At 32.5% G+C, this 12415-nt stretch overlaps 1 protein-coding gene across 9 annotated transcripts in view; it reads right to left on the bottom strand.

Annotated features, from left to right (window-relative positions):
* Window positions 1–12415, bottom strand: part of NAV3 (neuron navigator 3) — a 1126484-nt gene that overhangs the window by 8531 nt on the left and 1105538 nt on the right. For all 9 annotated transcript variants that reach the window (XM_074226484.1, XM_074226477.1, XM_074226479.1 and 6 more), the window contains 6 exons: window positions 10162–10257; window positions 9711–9879; window positions 7594–7829; window positions 3361–3515; window positions 1597–1668; window positions 922–1118 (listed from right to left, as the gene is read on the bottom strand). In XM_074226484.1, coding sequence (XP_074082585.1) covers window positions 922–1118; window positions 1597–1668; window positions 3361–3515; window positions 7594–7829; window positions 9711–9879; window positions 10162–10257 — 925 coding nt within the window. The remainder of the gene's footprint in view (window positions 1–921; window positions 1119–1596; window positions 1669–3360; window positions 3516–7593; window positions 7830–9710; window positions 9880–10161; window positions 10258–12415) is intronic.

Here is a 12415-nt window from a genome sequence, read left to right as displayed (position 1 = left end):
TATTATTTTGGGTGTTAGTAAGACCTAGGTTGAAGTCATACTGCTGACACATAGTATCTGGCTAACCCTGAGCACATCATTGAATCTCTTTTACCTTTTATTTAATCATTTTTAAAGTAGAAATAATCACCAACCTTTCTTCTAAGTCATTTTTGAGAATCAATGAAGATGATTTATCTTTTATATTCTATTTATTTCTATACATATTTGCTCTCTTGTTGTTTCTCCCATTAGACTGTAAGCTCCATGGGGACAGGGACTGTCTTTTGCCTTTTTTAAAAAATTTTAAAGCCTTAGAGCTTAGGACAGTGCCTAGAGCATAACATTTAATGTTTATTGATTGATTGTACATGCAGATCTCTTTACAAAAGTTCTGTAAAAAGTCAGATAATTACATTAATAATAATAATAATAGTCTCAATGTTCTCAGACAGCTCTTTATGTTTCTAAGTTGCAGATGAGTTGTCCATCTTCATGCATATATCTAGAGTTCCTCACACTAATTAATTAATTTGTTTGCATCCAAAAAATGTAACAAAACACACCACAATATCCAATCATTTTGTGAGGAAAGCCCCTTAAAACATTCCAGTGTTACTTAAATATGAGTGAGTACTGATAACATTAATAATATCTAATACCAGGTGCCTGGCACTTGGATACTTGTAACATTAAACTTAGGAGAATGTTGGCTAGTTTATATTTTTATGAACATCTTCTCAGCCAGAATTTCTGTACAAAATGCTCCCTATCACTGCTGTAGCCAAGAAGAGGGCAAAATTTCAGAGGAAAATGTCATCTAGACTAATTGGAGTCTTATTACATGATCAGTTTGGCTCAGCCTCTTGTTTATCCAATCTGCCCATCTTTACCAAAAACACTGAGTTCCTTGAGGAAGGCAAATGCGGTTTTGGAACTCACCAATGGTCACATCCGAAGAACTGTGTGTTTCCAAAAAGCTATTCAGATGGTGCCATGTTTTAGGAATCCAGTCTATAATTTTGATGAGGTCACTGTTTCGCATATTTCTCTCTATTTCAGTCTCTATCAATTTTCTCCGCAGGTATCTGCCCAGAAAGCCTTTTACTGGTTCAGTGTGGTTAGCACAGAGTACCCACCTGTAAAAAGGAATATCCAACCTCAAAAATGATTGCAAAAAATGAATATATAGACAAAACCTTGCCTTCCCCATTCAAATGAAAAGTGCTGATTTCTCTGTTTAAGATCATACTTTGAATGGCTAATAGAAACGTGAAAAACTAAATCAGATGATCAGGATTTGATTTCATTAGCTAAGAGAATGTTCATATTCTTCAGAGATGAGTAGGAGTGTGTATGCTGCCTCACCACTAAAGGTACTTCTGCCTGAAAAACCAGAACAATCAGATAATAGAACTGGGAATTTTATTCTTTTTGGGTAGTGTCAAAGCATCATACTTTCAATTTAGGAATCATGAACAGGGGAACAATTATAGGAAAATAAATACCATATGTGGAAGAAAAAGTGAGAATTACTTTCACAACACAGGTCACTACTTGCAGGATTTATCAATGTTCAAATAGAAAGTAAAAAAAAATAAAGAATCCTTTTTTTACCTGAAATTATGATGCAATTCTAGATTTGGTGATGATGAAACCCCCTGATTCATTGTTCCAATGATATAGGGACTGAAAGTAGAAAAAAGAAAAGAAACATTTTTTTTGAATTTTAAATGAGCCAAGGAGGAAAAGATTAATTAAACCAGCTTAATTCATTCATGGATTATTGGATTAATGTCTTGCTAATCATACTTAAATACTAAATTTCCAAAGTTACAAATAATAGTAGCTTAGCAAACAGGTGATGTGCATTCTCTATGATATCTTGGACAAGTCATAGATTTTGGGACTTCAGTTTCTATCTGTATTATGAAACATTTGGAACTCAGCATTAGGTGAAATAAATTGACCCATGGACTTGTATGATGCAATTGGAATATAATAAAACTTTTATTTAAAAATGCAAAAATCTTTCTTAACTCTCATTCCATATGAAAACAGATGGTGAGTCAGATTTGCCCCATAGGCTATATACTCCTGGACTAAATGATCTCTCTAATTATTCCCATTTTAAAATTTCCTGATGACCCTGATGATTTATTTTTCCAATAGTGATTTTTGTTTGTGCTTCAATTATTTTTTTTCATAAAGGGTACCAAAATGAAATAAGGAGAATAACATTCCCTGTTCAATCTTCATTTCATCCTATCCAGTTTAGTATAGCTCAATTTATAAAAATCAACAATTCAATTGGGCAAGGAACCAAGTGACATTACCAAAGGGTGTCCTCCTTGCTTATGTTTTAAACATCCATACCACAAATTAAGTTTAAGTGGTTTTCAGATTCTCTGATTTTGCTCTTACTTTAGGTCCATGATCACATGAAGGAGGCACTCAAACATTCTTGTTTGGGAGAACTGATAAATGGAGAGGCATTTTTTTCTTTTTCTGTGTGGTCACACTGATATGGATTATTGTAACCAATCTAAAATATACTCTTTCCTCATAGCTTTCAGTTAATTTTTCTGCCATTTCCCCCAACCTAGTGTTATTGAATGACTGAACAATATTATGAGTTTTCAGATTTGGAAAGCCCCATAAAATGTCATATGTCTGATGAAGAAACCCCCTCTATGATATCACTAATAAGTGGTCACCTGGCTTTCTCTAGGAAGACCTCCAATGAGTGGGAATCTACTAATTCCTAGGGCAGCCCTTTCTACCACAGCTTAATTTTAGTGCATTGAATTTTAATCTGCCTCTTTAATTTTTAAATAATATCCTTAATTCTGAGCTCTGGAACTAGATAAAACTAGACTAAATTCCTTTTCAGTAGGACAAAAGATATCAATTTTCCTTAAATACTCCCCCTCCAAGTCTTCTTTTATACAGGCTAAATATAACCTCTTGTTCTATACATTGGAGAGAAGGTTCCAATGTATATTACTACATGATGTTTTCTCATCTAGCTGGGCTTTACTTGGATGACATTATAGAATCAATCTTTAGCCCTAAAAATAACACATTTTGTCAAGAAACATTCAAGATATGGAGTGACTAGTCCAGAGAACATCAAAACTATTACCTCCTTTGTCCTGGACATCATGCTTCTCTTAATGCAACCTAACATTAAATTAAACTCGCTCCTCATAATCAAAATGAGTAATAGAAATCATTCTTTTGCATACTCTAAAATCATGATGTAATATTACTAATGGTTTGTGAAACTCATGATACCAGAGGATCTAAAAGTAATCAACTGTATAGTCCTTTAGACATTTGTTTATCGCACTGTCATTCAAAAAAAAAAAAGTCACATACCATTTGTTATATTTACAGTTGAGGAAACCATTGAAGATGTCACTCAAAGACCCAATATGATGGAGATTATCAAGAATAATTACAACAGGTAGGTCTGCACCATTATTATCAGCACTGCATTGTTCAGCCAAGTTGGCTAGGTATTGTTGCAATTCCTTAAAAAAAAAATCAAGTATAGTAACTGGAAATCTCTCAACAATGAACATCTAGTCATATCAATGACATCTATTTTTCATGAGAACAGGACAAATTGAATGAAGAGAAGGTACTACAGAAATAAATATGAAGTAAGGATGGAAAGCAAGGGGTGATGAATGAGAGAAGTAGGGAATAAGGAGAATATCACTAATATATGGTTTCAGTATTTTGAATTCAGTATATTCAGAATATTCAGTATTCATAAGTGGTAGGTACAAAAGTGGCAGCAAAAGGTCTTTCTGTCATTTTTCTCCAAAAGGAAGAGTTAAAAAGGATATAGTATTTAAACCCTTCTGATATAATATACATGATGAATAATGCCTATGCTTTCTCTGTAGAAAGCATTGAATACTTTCATAAATATATGTCTTGGTTTTATATCTCAAAAAAAGTTACTCCAAAATGACATCCCCAAGTGATTCTCATAAGAATATTTTCATTCAAACTCATTTCACAGAGAGAATACAAATAAAATTTCAGCCCTGGGACCAGGGATAGCAGTAAGCTAAACATCTTCCCTTCTACCCTCCTCTTCTATTTTATTAAAGCAGGGCTCAATGGAAATTTTGTAATTCTGAAGAAAGATTAAATGTTTTAAAATCAAACATTTACAATTAGCATTTCTCATTACTTAGGATGGTTGATATTTTGTAAAGGTATGATCCCTAAGTAGCTTACAATCTAAATATGTTAAACACTTTTGTTGATTGACTGCTCTCACAGATGGGTAGGCCAGGGAACATAATTAGGTTACTGAGAGTCACCCTAATCAGTAAAAGCATTTACATACAATTTGCATATTTACAATGACATTTTCAATTTTCAAATCATGCTGAAGATTGGAGGTGGGGGTAGTTCTATGATCCTAATTTTCAATAGCTATGTGTACATATGGAACATTCAGTTACTTCTTTCTTCGTGCTCTATCAGAAACAAAAGCCTCAGAGGAATAAACTAATAGTAACCTAGTAACCAGAACATTCATTTTTACTGTCAGTGCTTTTAGGAGATTTCAAATTCTTTAATCCATAATTTAAGATATCTAACATTCTGAATAATATGACATGTATTGATATTTTCAATCAATGACATATTAATGATTGTTACCATGGATTTGGGGTTACATAAATAGTCTAAAGTAGGAGGAATCAAGATGTACTGTTCCATCAGAGGTTCCCAAGGAATAAAAATTTTCTTTCTTTTTCATAAAGCATTTTGGCTTATTGATTCCCTAGACTTCATATCTATCCTTAGCACAAGATCAATTCCCAAGAAGAAAGGTTGCTCTCTCCAGCTGGAATTATCCCAATGTTGGCAATGAAACTCTTGAATATCATATGGCAATGGCATATAGAGAAAGCAATAAATTCTGGATGGCTCCATTTTCAGGTTTCCTTTGTTCTTATCTCTCAAGGAGTTTACAACTGCTTCCTGCCTATTATAACTAAATTTAAATAGCACTCTGCAATGAATTATTTTTAAATTTTAATCAATGGTGACTACATTTTCCCAGTAATAGCACAAATTCTTCAATGAAGAGAGAAGGGAAATAGAATCTTTGGAATAATTTGGTTGAGAAAAAATTAATAATATGGAGATGATATGACTATGGAAATCCTTAATAAGCTAATACTAAAAATATTACTTTTATATGGAATTTGACTTGAATTACTACATTTCAATAGGTAAACTTATTTTAAAGCATCCTATGTTACTAAAACTTTTCTTAAAATTAACTTTCATCTCATTGTTCCATAAGCAAATCTTAGTGAAAGGTAATTTTATATCATCTCAGTTGTGTGTCCTAGGATTATAGATTTAGAGCTAGAAAGGACCATATAAATCATCAAGCTCAATTCAATTTTTATTAACAACACTGAGACTTAGGGGATGTTGAGTGACTTTCCAAAGTTCACAAAAGTAGTTACTAAGAAGAATAGGATTTGTAGAGAATGGAAAAATAATATGGGTCTGTAGAGTGTTGGTTTTTATTATGTCATACACTATGTCAAATACTTTTAAAAAATGTTTTTAACTTGAGTTTTTTTAAAAAAAATCTGATAAGTAGATATTATCCCCATTGTTATAGTTGAGGAAACTGAGACAATCCAAAGTCAATGACTTGCGCCAGGTCATGCAGTCATTAAATGTATGAGACTCTATATGAAATAGGGTATTTCTGACTGCAGGTTCAGCTTTCTATCCACTGGGCTACACTCCATCCCTTTGATCAAAAAACCAGAAATTTGCACTAAGAGTTTTCACTAATCTCTTCTAGTCCGTCCGACAAGCGTGTCATGAAGACAGACTTTGCCACATAAAGAAAATAAATGCTAAATGACTAGAATCAGTTCTGAGGCAAAAACTGAAAAGGACAGGAAACATAACTAAGGTAACAGTCCTTTATACTTCTAAGAAAGAAAGCACAAGTATTAATAAAAAGGAAGGAAAGGATGATGTTATGTGGAAATATGTAGATAGGAAAAGGTAAAGAAAGTGAAGAAGGAATTAAACATAGAAGTTAGAGCTAGTTGTAATCATTTCAATCAAGAATAACCTTATATATTTGTCAAAGAAAACTCCAGTTTATTCAACCAAAGTTAGAATTCTGCTAACTATGGGGGGAAAAAAAAAACAACATCTAAAATCTGTGTGACAGATGTGTTTAGCTGTGAGGGACTCCCAATATTCTTTGTACACTAATAAATGAGAATTGGCAAGTGATCTTTCCATCTGAATTGGTAAAGTGAAGTATTAGGAAGACTCTAACAGAGTTCAAATGCATTTCTTTTAAAGACTGTCTTTGTAGTTTCTTCTGAAGATTTGAGTCATCATTCTCTTTGATGAATACTTAGGAGACTCTTCTGAGCAAAGGTACTTACTGTCAGATATATTCCTTGGGAACTCTCTCCCCCAACCTCCATAGCCAACCCCCCTCAAAAAAAACTGAATTAACAATTCAGTGAACTACCTAATTATGTATAATTGGATGGAGCTTTTAGATGCCCTTGAAGGTTAGATTATTAACCTATCTAGGGAGATAAAGGAGGTTCTAACACTCAAAATGATTCAATGAAATTCACATTCACTTCCTGAGATTGAAAAAAAAAGTTCATATTTGGGGATGAACAGACAAAATCTAGTTCCTCTAATATACCAGCCTAAAAGTGCCCAAACTTCCCTCCACAAAGACAATGGTTGTTGACATCATTTAGGCTGACATTAAATTGTATTTATATATTTATATTTTCTTTTAAGGATATTTTGAAGAAATCCAAATAAAAGGAATAGAAACAAATTTTTGATTCAGTATATTCTGAATTTAGGTGATTTCTGTTGAAGACATTGCATTGAGGTAGAACTGAAGTCTTTTCAGGCAATAGCCCTGAGCGACTTGGTTCTAGTCTCTAAAAAATAATCAGTAGCCTTAAGGATTTGAGGAAACGGGATGAATTTTGGACCTTTTCCCAAGTTGCCTAAAGAACTGTGGATGCCCAGAGGCTAATTTTAGCCAAAGTAGATCCCAAAGGGAACCCTTAGGCTAGGTTGACATCGAATTTTAATCAATAAATTCAGGCAGACATATGCCAGTTTTAGAAATTCATTGAGTCAAACACTATTATCTCAGTTGTAACTGTCAGTTACTGCATTTATTGTGTGTGAATACACTTTAACATTCTAAGAATTTATAAAAATTAAGGAAGATACTTCATTATTTTATTTTTCTCTGCATTATAATTGTAGTTTACTTTGCTATATCCTCATATATATGTGTGTTTGTGTGTATTTATATTTTTATTTATACACATACACTATTTAAGAACAGTACAGAGACCAGTTTTTATAGAAGGAAATATGAAAGTAGAGGCTTATTCATGTTCTTCTAAAGGAGTCCAGAAAAATGTACAAGTTTCTATATAAATCTATAATCTGTGTTATAATACAACCCTAAATTCTTTTGTCATGATAGAGAAAATTTAAGGAAGACTATATATTCATGTTAGCAATTGAGATATTTTGATTCTAGCCACTTACCTTACTTGATTTGTGGTCCACATTAAACACAGCAATAGCATCTTCTGTTTTTTTCCTACCAGATTTGGTTATTATATATTCAGCAAGTTTGTTAGCTAAATATGTCTTTCCAGTGCCACTTGGTCCAGATAGGATAATTCTGTGATGTTCCATCAGCAAATTAAAGTACCTCTGGGTAATTGGTTTTGGGATTAGTGTATCAAAAACAAAGCTATCCAAACTGTTTTCTTCCACCCCTGAAGGAAGAAACAAAGAAACAAGGATACTTCATTATTTTATAGATCAATGTAAACCCAAGGTCAACACAGTTTCTATCATATTAGAATTTTGCCCATGGCAAGAATGAAGTTCCTAATGCTCACAGCAAAATCCTTGTCTTTATATTTCTACCACAAAAACACTCTTGTCATTTTCAAGCAATGACCATAAGGCAGAGGGAACAAACAAATAAAAAAAGTATATGTTCTTAATATCAGTTTTCTTTGAAAACTCACTTTGTTCTTCCTTCTATCTTTCCTCTGTGACTATAATTTTACTTCACTACCATAGGCTAGATATTACAAGATATGTATCAACACATACCTCCTTTCATTCTTATGGCTTCCTAAGAAAATAAAATTCAGAAGGGAGAGCAAAGTCCCTCCAGTCTAATTACCTTATCTTACAAATGAGGAAAATGAGATCTGAGATTTATTACTTAGAATTGCTTAATTAAGGTCATATAACTACAAAGCAGAAAAGCTGGTATAAGAAAGAATGTCACCTGAATTTGAATTTACTGATTTCCCCATCATATAACAGTGTCTTTTCTATCTTATCTCAATTTACTCTTGTCCTGTCCCTCAAATCTAAATAACAAATCAAGTTTCCATCCAATTTTGATGTTGTTCAGTTATTTCCGATTTTTCATGAATTCATTTGGGGTTTTCTCGGGGAAGATACTGGAGTGATTGGCCAATTTCAGCTAATTTTACAGATGAGGAAACTGAACAAAAAAGGATTAAAGAAACCACTCAGGGCCACTCAGTTAGTAAATATGTGAGGCCATATTTGAACTGAGAAAGATATGTCTTCCTGATTCCAGAGCAGACACTCTATTCATTGAACTACCTGCCTCCCAATGGATATATGAGAAACAAACAGTGGCATATTGCTCTAACCTAAATACTATATCTGATTATATGGTCAGTAATGATTTTATCTGAATTCAAAAATTATTTACTTTTTTTCCATTTTTTCCCTTTGTTGTATTTAAGGACGTAAGTCTAATTTATAGGTAGAAAATATGGCTTAATTATAATGTTCCCCAATGTTTATTAGGCATACTGTGATTTAGTGCCAATAGTATACAAATTTAATCAAAGGAAGTTAGGTGACAGTGAATAGAATGCTAGGTCTGGGGTCTGGGAGACCTGTCCTCTGGCTCAGTTTTCTGATCTAATAAATGAAGATAATAATAACCTTCCAGAGGTTTTTTAATATGATGGAATAAATGAGATGACAATTTTAAAAGTTTTTAATAATGTCTGACAGAAAATAAGAGTTATATGAATTTTATTATTATTGTTATTATTATTAAACAGATTCTACTGACTGGTTCTGGATTGCCACCATAAGGCACATCACTGCGCATTAATTTTTTAAATAGCAAATGTCCAGACTCTGTTGTCCATGAGAGAAAAAAGTTTAAAATAGCATATATATAGACCTTGAAAACTACAATAAATGACCAATGTTGAAGAAAATATAGCAATATTAAATTTAGAATTAAAATAAATTTTAATTCTTGATTGTCTCCATTTTCTTATCTATAACAGGAAGTCCTTGAAGAAGATGACTACAGAGGGACCACTTATGAAATACATCTATGATCCACTGACTTATTATGCCTTTAAATCCCAGACCTTTAACTGAACATTGGAAAATCTTTAACCATTTCACTTTCAGTTTTACATCTGTATCCCCAATAACTTTGTTTTTATGAGATTACATTATTTTAAATGCTAAAATATTATGGCTAATGTTTCTTAAACATTTTGAAAACAAAGATGTGAAAATAAAGAATTAGAGTAAAACTGGGTGATGTTAATACAAATAAAATTATCTTTTTTTTTTACCTTTAAGGTTCACAGTGATGATGTTATTATCGCCAACAAGATATCCACAAGGCAGTAATTCAGGCACTTCTAGACTATGGGATCTAATTAAATCCCCTATACAATAGCTAGCGATACAATCGGAGCTCAAACCAAGGCTAGTGGATGTATCAATTCGAAACACATATTCCTAAAAATGGCACAAGCAAAAATACAATCAAAACAGGGGTTTAGTCATGTAAGATGAAAAAATAGAACACAAAGTGGTCTGGAGCAAGCCATCAAGAATTGGAGCAACAGGTGGCATGAGAATAATTAAAGTACAATAGTACTAGGCAGAAGAGGTCTTAATGAATATTTTAAATTAGAGAGCAAAGAAACAAATCAGCTTAGCCTAGAATAGGAAAGGGGAGAGGTATTTAAAATAGGCACAAATATTCAAACCAATACTTTGCTATTGTACAGATCCTACCTTGAAGAGACGTCTAATTACACCATCTAATACATCCCACTTGGTTTTTCCACTAACACCAATGGATCCTATCAAATATGCCTGAGGCTTCTGTTCCTAAAAAAAAATAAACCAAGATCAAATTCAGCTATTGTTGCTTTTTAAACCAGATATAATTTAATTAAACAGCAGGTAATATCATTTTATTTTGTGACTCAGTCTCCTGTCTTATTTTCTTACATGGAAGCATAGTGCCTTCTCAAGAATCTGATCCCAATATTAATGGGCTTGGAAGCTTTAAGCTGCTCCATTTTCTAGCCCAGGTAATTTTATCCCTCTTCCAAAAGTCTGGGGACCCCCTTGCTTCTTAGGTCTCAGTTAAGTAGTGCTAAAAAACCAATTTCCTTCATACATACTATATCTCAGAACTCCCAAATGACAGTAATACATCAACTCTCCAGAAACAGGAAATGTGAGCATGAACCACCATATGCAGTGAACCAACAGAACATCAACACACTTTCATGTATTTTCCAATATAAGTTGGGTTTTGATGTTGTATACAAATGGAAAGAAAATTATTTAAAAGGTTTAGAAAGAAAATTATGAATTTGTTTAGTAGTAATGCTATGAACTATTAATAGACATATCAAGGAAATATTGATTTACATATATAGATATATATACTTGATCTTAGTTCTGAAAATTAATTTTTAAATTAAATTATGAGGGAAAAACATAAACCAGTCAACAAGGGATTGATGATTTAAAAACAAAAATAATATCATTCCTTACCCTCAAGAAAAAAACTTCTTTATATGACCTAAGAGAATTATTTCAGTACCCTGAATTTACAATATAAATAGAAACCTCTTCATTTACCTACTTTGTAGATCAACATGTACATATCTGTAAAACCTTATCATACAATTAAAATAATGCTGACAGGTAAAATTTGGTATGCTAACTGAATAATGCTCGTGATACCAGGGCATATGTCTTATTCTACTGCTTTTTAATAATAGAACTCTTTAAAAGTGGAATGGATCACCTCAGGAAGACTTAGATTTGTCTACACCAAATTTCTTAAAAGACAGTTCATATGGTCAGCTTTGGGTAATGAAATAGAGGTTGTTTTTTTCCTCCCCTTCTTTTTCATGATGACTATGTGAGGTCCTGTCTAACTCCCAAATTCTGAAATTTTCCCATCTTATTACTAAACTTACACAGTCTCTAACTCATGCCAGTGGGAACTTTTGCTAAAAGAACTGGAAAATCACTTACTGTTCTATGGTTTAGATGGGAAATTCATTGATTTAAACTTAGGGTCACACTTTTCCAAGTTCTCTGGCTAGAGGAAGACTTTTTTCCAATGCTATTATAATTGATTGATAACTGGGCCTTACAAAAACACTTCATAAACAGGTTTTTTTTAAAGCCAAAATATGGTTTCAGCCTCATAGAGTATATCATAGACCTTGGTGTAAATACTAATTTAGGAAAAGTCAATATGTTTCTTTTGTTCATATAGTGAGTTTATAACTTTAAAGTCTTTGGAGCATTATTCTAGTTGTAAATTTAGATATGCCAGATTTTCTCAAAGTTAAATTCCTCAATTATTTAAAAAATTTAAGTACTGTTTGTTTTGAAGATGAAAGACATAAACATTTTACAGTATTACTCCAATTAAAATGGTTTACCATAGATTCTTTTATCACTGTTTAAAAAGAATTTAGGGAGGAGAATCAAAATGCAGGTATCTAAAAGTGCAGAGAAAGGACTGTAGAAACTAGAAAGAGTCCTAGATTGAAAGTTAAAGGAACTGTATTCAAATCTTGCCTCCTAACTGGTTGAAAATCACCCTTTTTTATTAATCTATAAAATGAAGCAACTCAAATTAGATGGGCTCTAAGATTCCCTCCAGATATAGATCTGTACCTCTGTCATGCCATGGCCTGATATTCTTCAAATTATATTAACCTAAGAGGCCAATCTGGCATGTTGTTAATTGAGGTACCAATCAGTTGGAGAATGGATAAACAAATTATAGTATAGAAATCATTTATGAAGGTAATGAATAAATTAGAAAAGTTTTACACTGTGAGAAATGATGAAAAGTTCAGAGGAACTTCAGATTCTAACAAAATTCTAGAATACCTCACTAAAGGGGTGATCCATGAAAACCTAGGGAGGAAAGAAGTCATACAGAAGAAGCTAATTCACATTGTAACAAATACATAAAAAAGATTTTTGTAGACATACAATCATTATACAT

The sequence above is a fragment of the Macrotis lagotis genome, chromosome 2 (genome assembly GCF_037893015.1).
Source record: "Macrotis lagotis isolate mMagLag1 chromosome 2, bilby.v1.9.chrom.fasta, whole genome shotgun sequence".
Lineage (NCBI taxonomy): Eukaryota > Metazoa > Chordata > Mammalia > Peramelemorphia > Peramelidae > Macrotis > Macrotis lagotis.
The sequence above is the reverse complement of the archived record's forward strand: the minus strand, read 5'-3'. Positions and strand labels throughout refer to the sequence as shown.